Source organism: Cyprinus carpio, chromosome B3 (assembly GCF_018340385.1).
Source record: "Cyprinus carpio isolate SPL01 chromosome B3, ASM1834038v1, whole genome shotgun sequence".
In the NCBI taxonomy this organism is placed as follows: Eukaryota; Metazoa; Chordata; class Actinopteri; order Cypriniformes; family Cyprinidae; genus Cyprinus; species Cyprinus carpio.
The window spans coordinates 30,493,898-30,507,246 of record NC_056599.1 but is presented as its reverse complement, the minus strand read 5'-3'; the positions used below and the strand labels follow the sequence as shown (position 1 = coordinate 30,507,246).

The 13,349-nt window shown below is 35.9% G+C and overlaps 1 protein-coding gene across 1 annotated transcript; it reads right to left on the bottom strand.

Annotated features, from left to right (window-relative positions):
• Positions 1-239: 239 nt before the first annotated feature.
• Positions 240-2,952, bottom strand: LOC109089329 (ATP synthase F(0) complex subunit C2, mitochondrial-like). Its single transcript, XM_042720741.1, has 5 exons — positions 2,826-2,952; positions 1,496-1,543; positions 898-972; positions 634-821; positions 240-556 (listed from the first exon to the last, which is right to left on the bottom strand). The coding sequence occupies exons 2-5, from the start codon at positions 1,532-1,534 to the stop codon at positions 442-444; spliced, it is 417 nt and encodes a 138-aa protein (XP_042576675.1). The 5' UTR covers positions 1,535-1,543; positions 2,826-2,952; the 3' UTR covers positions 240-441.
• Between the last annotated feature and the right edge of the window lie 10,397 nt (positions 2,953-13,349).

The window sequence follows — 13,349 nt, the reverse complement described above, 5'->3', positions numbered from 1 at the left end:
TAACTCAATGACTGTCATGTATTTTTGCATTGCTGAATATTTCTTTAAACTAATCTGGAGGTATTAAGGGGATACTTTACCCCCCCAAAAAATATTGTCATTGTCACAAGTTATATTCAAGTACATTTTTTTAAATAAACATTCCCCAAATCCAATACAAGTTTTAAAAACACACCAGCCTAGTCTACCTTTCCTCAACCTTGCGTCCTCAAAGCGGAAAAAACCAGAGCAACAGCAAACAGATTTCAACCATTTATTCAGATGGTCTTATGTGAAGTGAGTTCTTACATAAAACTTTCAGATAGAGAAAAACGGTACAGGGGAACATAAAAAGGGAGAGCTTCTTGTAGTTTTGTTGGAATGGCGGTGCCACGGCCTAAGCTGTGTGTCCAATCTCCAGATCAAGGGAGTCGAACCGCGAGAGAAGAGAAGACATCCAGATTACATGGCGAACAGGATGAGGAACGCCACCATCAGACAGAACAGACCCATGGCCTCAGACAAAGCGAAGCCCAAAATGGCGTAGGAAAAGAGCTGCTGTTTCAGGGAGGGGTTCCTGTAAACGGGGAAAAAGACATTTAGGCACCAGCTACATGTATAACAAATAAACCAAGTTTAAGAGAGACTGATTACCTGGCATAGCCAATAATGAGGCTGCCGAACACCGTCCCGATTCCAGCTCCGGATCCGGCCACACCCACCGTGGCAGCACCAGCACCAATGAACTTGGCCGCTGTGTCGATATCTCTGGATAGAGCGCTGGTCTGGAACCCCCGGGTTACACTAAGAAGGCTCGCTTCACTGACTGGCAACAGAGCAGCCTGAGAAGGGCAAGGAATTTCAGTATGTGCAAGAGAAGCTGCAAGACACATGGAAGGCACATTCATTTTTTTTTACCTGTTCAGTTCTTGCTTCTGGTCTGTTGAACACCACTGAAACAGGCCGGGCCAAAACCCTGGATCCTCCACGGACCTGAGGGGGAAACAAATTCAGAACGAGAACTAAATGAATGTCAGTATGATATGCATTGTTTTTCTATTAACAAACCTGAACAGAAAGCATGTTTCTGATTCAAATATTTTATGCGAGCGAGTACAAGGATCTAATTTTTATTAATGTTATCATCTTTCACAACCTTAAACCAATGCACTCGCAGAAAAAACAATGTGTGGGTATTTCTTTACTGCTCTATCTCCTTTCTTAATCTAGTTTCTGAATACACCTGGCATCATTTAGGCTACTATGCATATTGTTGGCTTTGTGAAAAATTCCTTATGTTCCTCTATTGCAAGTCACTTTGAATGAAAGCATCTTCTAAATTCATAAACTTAACACAAGCCTTTGAATGCATGATTATAAATGTGGTTAGAACTAATATTAAATGTAGACATCCACTTCCGTGGAAGTTACACAATACTCGTAACATGCCTCTAAAAAGGTCCTTTTCTGAGACGGGGTCGATGGAGTGTGACAGTATTTGAGACTGAATACATACCACAGCAGGTGAGGTGACAAACTTAGCACATGCGTACATGTTTGGAGCCTGTGGAGAAGAAAGGTGTTAGACAGGTGAAAGAAAAGTGTCATACACAGCATGGCATACAGTTTAGTGTTCTATACACAGTGATATTTATTTATGGAAAGCGACAAAGACAGGAGAGAGTTGTGCCATCAAGACTTAAACAACTAAGACCAATTTAAGACCATGCCATTTGGAGAAAGCAAACGAGATATTAAATAGCTCCATGATTTCATCAGCATACAAACCAAAAGACCCTTTATATGCATACAGACCATCTGTTTAGATCTGATTGGATGTGTTTATTGGATGTGCTGATTGGATGTGTTTACATCCAACCAAAGGATGCAAGACTGCTTCAGCCCAAGAGCACATCGCTGTAGGTCAGCGGTCAAACACGGCAGCATGGAGGTCATGGGCTGGATGTTTGATCACGGTAACAAGTTTTTACCCACAATAAGATGTACAGATTGGAGGAATAGTTTAAGCCATCAAATCTGAGGTTATTAGAGCCTGTTGAACGGTCCACCTTGTGACACTAGCAGTAAATTCTATTCTAAATATTTTCCTCTTATCCATGTGTTATTAAATTACATATTTGCTATTTAAAGTTACCTAGGTTGTCTATTTTGACTTATTTCAGGTCACAGTATGGATAACCTTTTGAACAGCCTGAGAATAAGGTCCATAATGGTTTCAAAATACATTATTAAGTAGGAAAGGACATTGATAATCTTCGCTGAGATTACTAATCTTAAACTTGAGATGTTGAACTTGCCTGGAAACTGCTCAGGCGGACAGCTAGAGAGTGAAGGTCACCAATAGCTCTGACTGGAGTTTTTTTTTTTTTTTTATTGTAACTTAAACGCACGGAAACCGTCTTACTAGATGAAACCGATGTGATTTATAGCGTCAGTGTAGCATAAGAATGCATGCAGCTGCACGGTTTCGGCGCAGCGCCGGGGTGCGGGATCTTGAGGGCCCAGCGCGAGTCAGACATTTTGCAAGTGATACGAGCAATATGAGAATAAAACCTGCATGCTTTTCAAAAGCAATACAGATCTCGAAGCTAAGGAGCGTTTGTGCTGTTTACGTGTTAGGGTCCTAATATGTAATCGCAAACTGATTCATTCATTCACATGAAATGACTTTGACAAGCGGCTAGCGGAGCTTTAGCAGCGCGCTTCTCTGAATGGCACCGTGGTTATCCGAGCCGAATCAACGACTTCCGCACACTTCTTCATCTTAAAAAAACGAAGCTGCCCATTATGTATCTTTAGACGAATGCAGAGAAAACCTGACTCACCTATTAGATACAGCACACAAGGCCCGGGGTTACAGGGACAAGCTCACAGCTAGTTTAGAGGCAACGAGTACACAGTGAAAACTGTCACCTTGTCATTTATAAGCTTCGGAACTACGTCCTCGTTTCTGATTGGGCAGAGGGTCACGTTCGCCTCCTCTGATTGGCTACAAGGTATGTCAATATAAACAACCTACCCAATCATGTGCGTCGTCAAGAAGGCGGCCTCTCTTTGATTGGTTTAAATTATTTAAGGAAGAACGCCGTCATGAATCATGAATCGCTTCCCGTGTCCTCTGTTTCTATTGGCTGCTCAGGGTGGAAATCCCGCCTTGTAGATTTTAGATTTTTAAATTTTAATTGCAGTTTTTAAAAGAAAGAACATACAAGGGCAATAACATATCAATTAATAATACTAATAAACGAAAACAAAAATATATAAATAAATAAAATAAGCAATAAGAAAATCACATGTCCATAAACAAGTACAAATAATTACAAATTAAAAATATAATTATTTACTTTTTTTTCCCACGTTGTTATTTCTTGTTTCTTTTAAGGTATTCAGGTAGTGACCAATTTTCAATTTAAAATTAGTAAAATTATGTTTTTATTTTTATTTTTTATTTTTTTATCACTGCACAGTTACCTTTCTGAATAAAGAATTCTCTACATATAATGAGTAAATTCACAACTTACCAAATTTTGAAGTCAACAGTATACTCATCGAAAAATAAAACAACCTTTTTATTGAGTTGCAATTCAACATTCGTACTTAGCTTAAAGGGTTACTCCACCGCAAAATGAAAATTTAGTCATTATTCACTTACCCCCATGTCGTTCCAAACCCGTAAAAGCTTTGTTCGTCTTCGGAACACAATTTAAGATATTTTGGATGAAAACCGGGAGGCTTGAGACTGTCCCATAGACTGCGAAATAAATAACAGTGTCAAGGTCCAGAAACTCTCTCACTCTGTAATAGATTAAATGCACTAGAATTTTATTGAATAGTACATGGAGACACGTTTTAATTAAAATATTCATATTAATCAAGGATTTATTGACATTTAATGCACCTTATTTCGAAATGTACAGAAATACGTGCTTTCATATGTCCTTAAGTTATGATTATTTCATTTATTCACTATACTATTTATTACTAATATCTCATTTTAGTTTTAGTTTGGCTCTAGTTTTGTATTTATTCCAGTTTACATTTGTGACGTCTCAGCCTAGCTGTGCGCGCGTGTGTGTTTGTGTTTTAGGTGCCGTCTGGAGGGGGCGTGGCTACACACCTGACACTTGTTGGATTGTGGAGTGAAATATGTGGGAGACTTCTCGTGAAGGAAGTTGGCGTTTTTAGTCTTCGTATGGAGTTTGTCGCTGCACGTCGTGCTGAGTGTCTTGCCCGACCTGATACCTTCCGTTATTTGGATTATTGTTTATGTCTGTTTTCTGGTGTTTAAATAAATGTTTTAATACGCCGTGACGCTTCACTTAACAACTTTAAAACGAGCATGAAAAAGTAAACCGCAACATTAAACGGTTCATGTAGCGTACAGAGTAAATCCTTTTCACTGAACACGTTAAAAATGAGTTTGAAAAAGTTGTGCGAAGCGGTGGTGATGATGACATGGAAGTCGAGTGACCATTGTGCAGTTCGTTTATAGTAAGTTTAGCTTTTAAGTTCTGGCGCTTTTATTTAGGCTTCACAATTCATCAAAGATATATTATTTTCTGAAGATTATCTTTATGGATGAAACGTGTAAGTTTCATGAACTACGGTTGAACACAGAGCTTATTTTTTGCAATAATCCAAAAGCCTATGGAAAAATCCTATATGTGTCTTAATATGTAATCCAGTGTTGTTTCTTAAGTATATTTTATCTTATTTTCAGGATTTTTGAAAACTTTTAAGAAAGTTTTTACATTTCCAAAATCCTTAAAATAAGATAAAAAAAAAATCTTTTTTTTGTTAAGGGACCCAATATCATGCTAACAGCCGATCCGCCTACAAAGTGACGTCATAGTTCCCCCACTTTGTAGGCGGATCGGCTGTTAGCATGGTCCTGCATTCCATTCGGAAAGGCTCATCCCTATGCCCTATTCCCTTCAAAGGGTTTACACTCCGGAGTGAGAGCTTCGAAGTGTTGAAGGGTGTAGGGGACCAAACAACTGTCTCTTGAAGTGCCCTTCTGCGTCATCATCATGTGCCCACATGGAGGCGCCATCATCATGCAAACAATCTGCGCAAAGGATCATGGGAGGCTGAAGTGTCCATCAGTTGTACCCTTTGAAATCCTTCATTCCGAAGGGCCCTTTGAAGTGGCCAATTTTGAGCAGTTTGGTTTGGTCCTGAACCTTCAATATGGCGGCCATGATTGTTTTCTCTCCGAAGTGCTCTTCGGAGGGCAATATATCCTGTTTGGAATGCACCATGTGTCGGATTGTGCGCAGTTGCTCTCCATGTGCGCTTATAAAAAGCATAATGGGAAACGACTGACGGACGACACAGTTTAAAGGGGTCTTATTATGCTCTTTTACAAAGTCTTGATTTTGTTTTGGGTGTGTATTAGAACAGGCTCTCATACGAGGTTCTTCGAAAAACACAATATTTTTTCACATTTTACATTATTACAATACCTTTCTCCCCAGTCTGGCGTGAACGGACTCAACCAGGTCTCGTCCCATTCGTCGATCTTTGTGATATCACAAATCCCGGAAAATATGTGTTGTAGTCCAAACGAGTCGTTCATTGTAGTTTTTAAAAAATGTGATTTCTGTTGAATAAAATATCTTGTTTTGAAGTGGACTTTGAGCTTTGTAACTTTGCAGATCTTTTTTATGCTCAAACAGCAACATTACAGACTAACTGAAAAAAGTGAAAAAGCATCATAGGACCCTTTTAATACTCTTTTTTTGCTTTATTTTTTTTCTCTTTCAAAAACAAACATACATAGATACTTAACATCAAACAGAAGATAAACAAAAATGAGGGATACATATAACCAATATACATCATGGAACATTAAACAAATAAAATAAATGATTAATAAAATATAATATAAAAAAATATATAAAACACCTTCCTTCAAATACTAACCAAAATCAATTAATCAAAAAATATTTTAAGTTCTTTACAGAAAAACTTAAAAGAGGGAGTAATGGACATTATTTTTGATTTATGTACATGCAACTTCCCAAGAAGAATTATCACCTTCAAAGTGTTATCAACTACATTTGATCCAGTATTACAATTCAAAAAAAGGATCATAGATTCATCTATTTTAATTATTTTATAAAATATATCAAAAACCAGCATAGATACCTGCTTCCAAAAGTCTTCAGAATATTTACAGTTACAAAATAAATGTGTAAGTGTTACATTTTCTAAATTACAGTTTAATACTTTATGCTACGTTCTCTTCTATAATGCTTTTTTTTTAAAATCTGGTTCCATGTTATTATGTATTTAAATTATGCATGAATATTCCCAAACACGGTGCCAGTGTGACCTCTGTGTGAGATATGTGATTGTTCTCATATTTCTATAAAAATCTAAAATACATGTTTGTATTAAAGTAAAAATGGATGATAAATACACCTTCGCATGGAATTAAACAGCAAACACTTTGAGTGTCTTGTTCATCATATTTATTTTCATATAAAAGCAACAGAACTGAAATTATATCATGTTTATTAGCAACACAGCACTGGAGTGTGAAAAACGCGATATGTGCCTTTAATCTCGTAGGTATCTGTTCACTTCGAGAGGTCAGAACTTGAGCTTATTTCACTCCTCCCCTCACCGCAGCCGCATACTATCGCCTACATTTCAGGAGAGGTGCATCTCAAACAAGCCTTTTATTTTAGGGGATTTAACCAAACTATTATTCTATATTCTGTTACATGAATGTATTCTATTACAATTTGCTGAGAGAGATTCAAATATAAACTGGCTATGCCCTCTAAATGTGCCATGTGTTTGTGTCTTATTCTATTCATGTGATGTGCAGTAGGTTATATCTGACAGCTTCTTTTAGTGGTTGAGACTTGCATACCTTTGTCTGGCGTGAACTTCACCTTTCTCTATATAAGTTTCCTTTATACTCACCTGTGTGTCTATATCATTTTAACTGCCTGTCGGAACAAGACCTTTTATGGATTATGGGCATGATAAATCAAATCGAAATCTTTCCTCTCTACCCCTAAACCCCACGCTGGAAAAGAAAAGAAAAAATATTCTCCTAACTTTTTTCGTCTGGTGCCTGTATATATGTATGAAACCACAGAACGAAGCTCCAAAGGCTAAATTGTGAATTTTTGGAAACCTGCCTTCAGAAACATGTTTATGCATTTGAACTGATTTATGATGAAGGAATGACTGTCTGATGAGAATTAATATGTGTTTTATTAGCCTATTTAATATCTACATCATTAATGCATAGATAGGCTGTTCATGCATATTTTGTGCATATAAAAAGCTAATTTTAGTTTTACTGCTGTCTTTCATTTCAGTTGGCAAGTTATACCATCCCCCCCCCACCCATATTTTCTTTATATGCCTGTTTGTTCTTAAAATGTTAATAACCAGAATAGCCCTAGATAATACAATACACAATGTAGCCCCTGTGTCACTGATTAAACAGAAAATGAAGCAGAACGCATCCTGAAGCATCCTTCAAGTAAATGTTTCACAATAATTCATCCAAAGCTTCAACAGATTTTTAGCATACTTAGAAAAAATTAGATACAGTCCACAATCAAAGGTGTACAGCATGAGATAAACTGAAAGATTCTAGAAGGATTTCGCCTGAGGTTTTAAACAGAAAAGGTTGTTTCATAAAAGCCTTAATTTACTGTGTGCGCAGAATTGAAACCCCATTAATGCTGTAAATGAGCAATTCATTTTTCCTGTTGAAATGAACTGGTAATTGAATTTGAAGCAATAAATATATTTGTTGAGAAAAATGCTGCGGTTCTTAATGAAAGTATTTTCTGAATATTCCAGAAAAAGACCCTTTTTAAGAGTTTAGACGCTCTCTCTCAGCAGGAGGTAGATTTGATAAGTTTTACAGATGACAGGGGCAATAAATTAAGTGTTTTTTACAAGCTGAAGCTGGCAAGGTTTTGCACAAAGAGCCGAAGTGAAGCACAGACATGGAGTTATGTTCAAGATCTGGCACTGGGCACATTCAGAGTGACATCCGTAGTATTGTAATTACTTCACATATGTCAAGTGCTTTATCAACAAAACATAGTAATGAGTTTACCTACACACATTTCTAGAAATGAAAAAAAAAAAAGTCCTGGTATGTGAGCAGGACCATGACCCTGTGTTGGTTTATTTTAAAAACATGTAAATTCCTATAAACACATGTTAAATCAAAAAAATATTATCATGTACTATACTGATTATATGTTGCAGGGGTTTTCAAATTTTTTAATGCCAAGAACCTCTAAATTTATTGCCCTTGCCATTACTTTTTTCATGAATAAATTACTTATTTGCGTGGGGGAAAATATATTTATATTATATTATATTATATTATATTATATTATATTATATTATATTATATTATATTATATTATTAGATTATTATCAGTTTATTGAATTATAACACATTATTTAAGTTTATATATTACATTAAACTTTGTCATAAAAAAGAATTGGCTAAAAATAATTGTCATTGCACAAAAATAAATTATTGAAGTATTATCTGGAATAAAATAATCACAAATAATCTCTAATCTCTGACCATTTTTTTTAAAATCACAATGAAACATTAAATACGAAATATTAAATTGAGCAAGCATTTTTCAAAATAAGAAACTTAATAATTTTACTTTTAATCTCTAATAATACATTTTGAAATACAACAACAACAAAAAAACTTTTAAATACTTTTGCATCCTCTTGCAGATCACTATGTCTGGAAGTTTGGAAATATTTTTAATGCTTTATTTTTTGATCAAATTGAATTTGATTTTTTTTTATTTCCTTATTTCTGCCAGTAAGGGGCGCCACTGTAATACCTTATTATTTTTGAGTAAATTTGCTTTTGGTTCAAAAAAGGACAGCAACATGGAGGCCTAAACATTTCCAAGTGATATTTCTGGCTGTTTTGCACACATGTAGATTGCTAGAACAATGTGGGCATAAAAAGCTTGATTTTGATGGGACGCTAAACAAAGACATATCACAGACCCTATCTATAACAATTTTGTCCTTCGAAGGTACTAAATCCCTGTTTTTTTTTATAATCAATCTTAAAAAAAACACAAATGACTACATTTTTGTGGATCTGTTTATAAATGACATCATGTGCATATGGCATGTTAAAGAGTTTGCATATGACTAAATTTTTGTGGATCTGTTTATAAATGACTGACAGCTGACACTAACAGGACATTCTGGTGAACCAAAAGGTGTGCCAGCTTGGGGTGTCAGATTCCCTTCAGCCCACCCTGACAGTAATTCATTTGGAGCTGTGGAGTTTAAGAGGCTGTTGCTGAACACTTTTGTTGAAAAGAAACTGGAGCAGCATGCACACATGAAATATTTACCATACAAAGAGGATTCTATTTTGGAATATGGAATAAGTATGGCATACTTTAAAAAAAACAACATAATTATGGAAATTATCCTATGCATCATCTCGACCAAGATGAATAGCATGACTGAATCACATCTATGATCATTTTTTTTTACTTATTTGAATATAAACCATAAACAGGATCATTCAATATAAAAACCCATACATACATTAAAAAAAAAAAAGGTTCCAAAAGGGGTTTTTATACTGATGCCACAGAAGAACCTAAATAACCTCCCAAATAAAAAATCAGAAATAAAATTAAATATTTTTTAAAAAACAGAAGATATAGACATTTTAATAATCTAAAGAATTCCCTTTGCACTGTAAACAACCTTGTGTGCAACAGAATGCTTCCATGGATGTTAAAAGTCCTTAATTGAACTATACATGCCAATAAAGAACATCTATTTTTAGGAATAACTGATCTTATAGACCTATACAATGCATATAACTTTAAGTATATAGATTTAAATCAAAGTGATAAAGAATAAAAGATTTGAAAAAAATTTAACCTATTTCACTATATGTTAGTTTTCCTTTTAAAGAAAGTTTCTTAATGTATAGAATGACATGAGAAGTGAAACTGCATTCATTTGTGTTAGATTAATTATTGTTAGAATGCCTCTTTAAAAGAACTGCATGTTGTTTTACTGACCTGTCAGATTAAAAAAAAAAAAAAAAAAATTGAAGTCAAATGAAAAAAAAAAAGAAAAAAAAATGGCCAAAACAGGTTTTACACTTACATTCAAGATATAAACTAGGAAAATAAGTCTTAATATGTAATCCAGTGTTGTTTCTTAAGTATATTTTATCTTATTTTCAGGATTTTTGAAAACTTTTAAAAAGGTTTTTACATTTCCAAAATCCTTAAAATAAGATAAATATACTTAAAGGCAAAATACTTGGGATAAAGACACACTCTGTGTCTATGAATGTGCATTTGCTATAACTCACATCTCAGTTAAAAAAATCATTACATGAGGGAGCATCAGTAGTTACAGCTGAATATTTGGGAAGTGAGAAATTTTCACTGTAAGGTCAAAGGTAAAATTTTTAATGATATCACACTCGGTAGGCACAAGGCACAAGGCACATATAGATTGTGGTGGTCATAGAAACAAGATGTTGCTGGCACAATGGAGTAGGTGGTGCTACCTGTAAAGTGGGCATGGTTAATGTACAAAGTATGTCACAACCATGCATTGAAAAAAACTAAACAAAAACAAATTCAGTAAAAGCAATGTTATACCTGCCTGAAGTTGCAGACACCTCATATATTGAAATCATTATTTTTGTCAATTATAATTGACTCTGACAGTTATTGGACTATTCACACCTTCCAATTTTGTGGTAATCTATAACCAGCACTACTTAGTACTTTTACACTCAATCTTTTGTCACATAAATTGCAAAGCTGGTCACAAATCTGCTGCAAATGCTACTTCACTCGACACTCTACGTTCTGCCTCTTACACTATCCTCAGTATCGTCTGACTGTAGGCAGTGTAAAATCAATAGGCTCTTAACAGGCCATCTAGGCTTATTTCTCAGCCTCAACCTTGACAAACGAGGCAGTGTGTGCTAATTGATCGGCACAGCCCTCACAATGTTCTCTGCGTGCCACTATGTGCGAACCATCCTTTAACATGCACAGTGAGCATGTAGGGTTGATCACTACATCTGCTGCTTTGAGCCAGCTCTTAACACATCAAATCATGTCCATGAATCATCTTCATGGGACAAACTGTCAATACTGAAGATAGTATATGGGAGGCAGATCATTATGACAGAGTAGATGGTGACGGAGAGATGCACAGGCTAATTTTAGCACAAGTCTCATCTAGTCATGTGATTCTTATGCTGTAACACGTACATGTTACATGCAAAGAATTGTGACTGAGAGGATTGTGACTGCTAAGGTTTTATTACAAAAATCACCAGTCATTTTTGTTCCTTGACTTAATTTACTTATATATAAATTACATATATAATCCATAATTCACCTAAAAATGTATTTAAAAAATGAGAGCAAATTTCACTTGAATCAGTTTACATACTGTTAGCAGACAGCAGGATGTGCAAAATTCAGAGTTGGTCACCTTTTAATTCATGAGTGTGAATTTAAATATACTGAATTCTACACATGCAATGCATTATGGGAAATGTAGTTGTTCTGTGGCCCCAACCCATAAAGTCTGTCTGTCTTATTGTTCTATCTTCTATCATTAATAACATCTATAATTCTGCCTTTCTAGTTAAAAAAAATACAATTACATGAATTTATTAATTTCTACTACCTCAAACATACAAATTTAAATAGCAGTTCTGTTTCTTGTTTGCTATCTTAACTCTAGTTCAAATTTTAAAAATCTGTGCAAACATTTTAATTGGAATTTAAAAGGCGATCTCTGTTCAGAATGGCACACTGATAAAGAGTCAGTATCTCAGGTGTCTGCACTTTGTGATACCAAAAAGCACTTAAACTTTCCCAGATCTTAAATGAAGAGGGCTTTATATCCTTAGAAAAAGAATGAAAGTATTCTACTCCCACACAGATGTGGGATACATTACATCTTATTTGTTGAACTTAAACATAAACAGATTTGTTTTGCTAGACCAGATTTTTGATGACAGTGTTTCTGTTGTTGTATCTTTCCTTATGGATAACCTTACAGACATTGACTAGCTCTGAGTGTGTGTGTGTGTGTGTGTGTGTGTCTGTGTGTGTGTGTGTGTGTCTGTGTGGTTTTTGGCTTTAGAAAAAGAAAACCCTTTGAGCCCACAGACCAGCTGCTCATTTCTGGCCAAAAAGGGAGAGAGAAAAAGAGACAGATGGGGGAGGGAAACACTTGGTTATAGCTTCTTGTAAATAAGACTCATCCCATCCTTTTGATGTTACACATTCACACACACACATGGACACCCACGGACATCTGAGCATTAGATACACTCACTAGCATGAACGAATATCTAATGCAGGACTCATGTGACAGGTTTGTTGGGCATCCAGCAGCTTCAAACCTCCCAATGGCTGCATTCAGAAAATATTTAGCCACGCCATAACAGCAGAATAATAATAATACACAGAAACCACATAATAAATTAAACAAATGCCTTGATTCTCTCCACAACCATCCCCCACAAACCTTATCTCACAGACATCAGCTTCATCCATGTCAGCGCAGTGAGCAACTGCTTTCCCGAGGAGCTGCTGCTGTTTTTTTAATGGGCTGAGAGGGATGTGAAGAGCCCGAGCAGTCATTCAAAGTATTATTACACTCCTGGGCAGCGTACTGCCTGCTTGGCCCCCTTGCCGAGGTCGTGGAAGATGGATGGCTCGCTGGAGCAGCAATTAATAATGTTTTTACAAGAGCAATAGAGGCGTGCGTGAGCCACGGACAGATTGGGCAGAGTATTGAAATGTGCAGGTGAATTGATTGGCCCTTCGGATTTCCTGTAGAAATCATTTGGATTAATTGAAAGCACTGGGAAGGAGGAGGGAAGTTGTGGGCCGCGTATTGATTTATAGGTCTCACTCAGAATACAGCTCATGATCTCATCTTCCTTCCTTTACACTCCTGGAGACATGATGAGGTGTTTTCCAGCTGGCTGCCATTCAACACTCATTGGCCTACTCTATTGTTAGCATAGAAACTCATTTATTCCTCATTTGCACACTAAGGCCAGTGCTGACCAGATATACAATAATAACACATTGTAATACAGCTCATGATCTCATCTTCCTTCCTTTACAGTTTTCCTCATTTGCAGTCACACTAAGGCCAGTGCTGACCAGATATACTATCATAACAGAGCCTTTTTGTACAATTTGTATTTACTCAATACTGCCCCCTTTGGTGTCTATGTTATTAAAAGTCTCAAATGTTGACCATTACACTGCTGTCATTACTTCTATATCTAATTAATT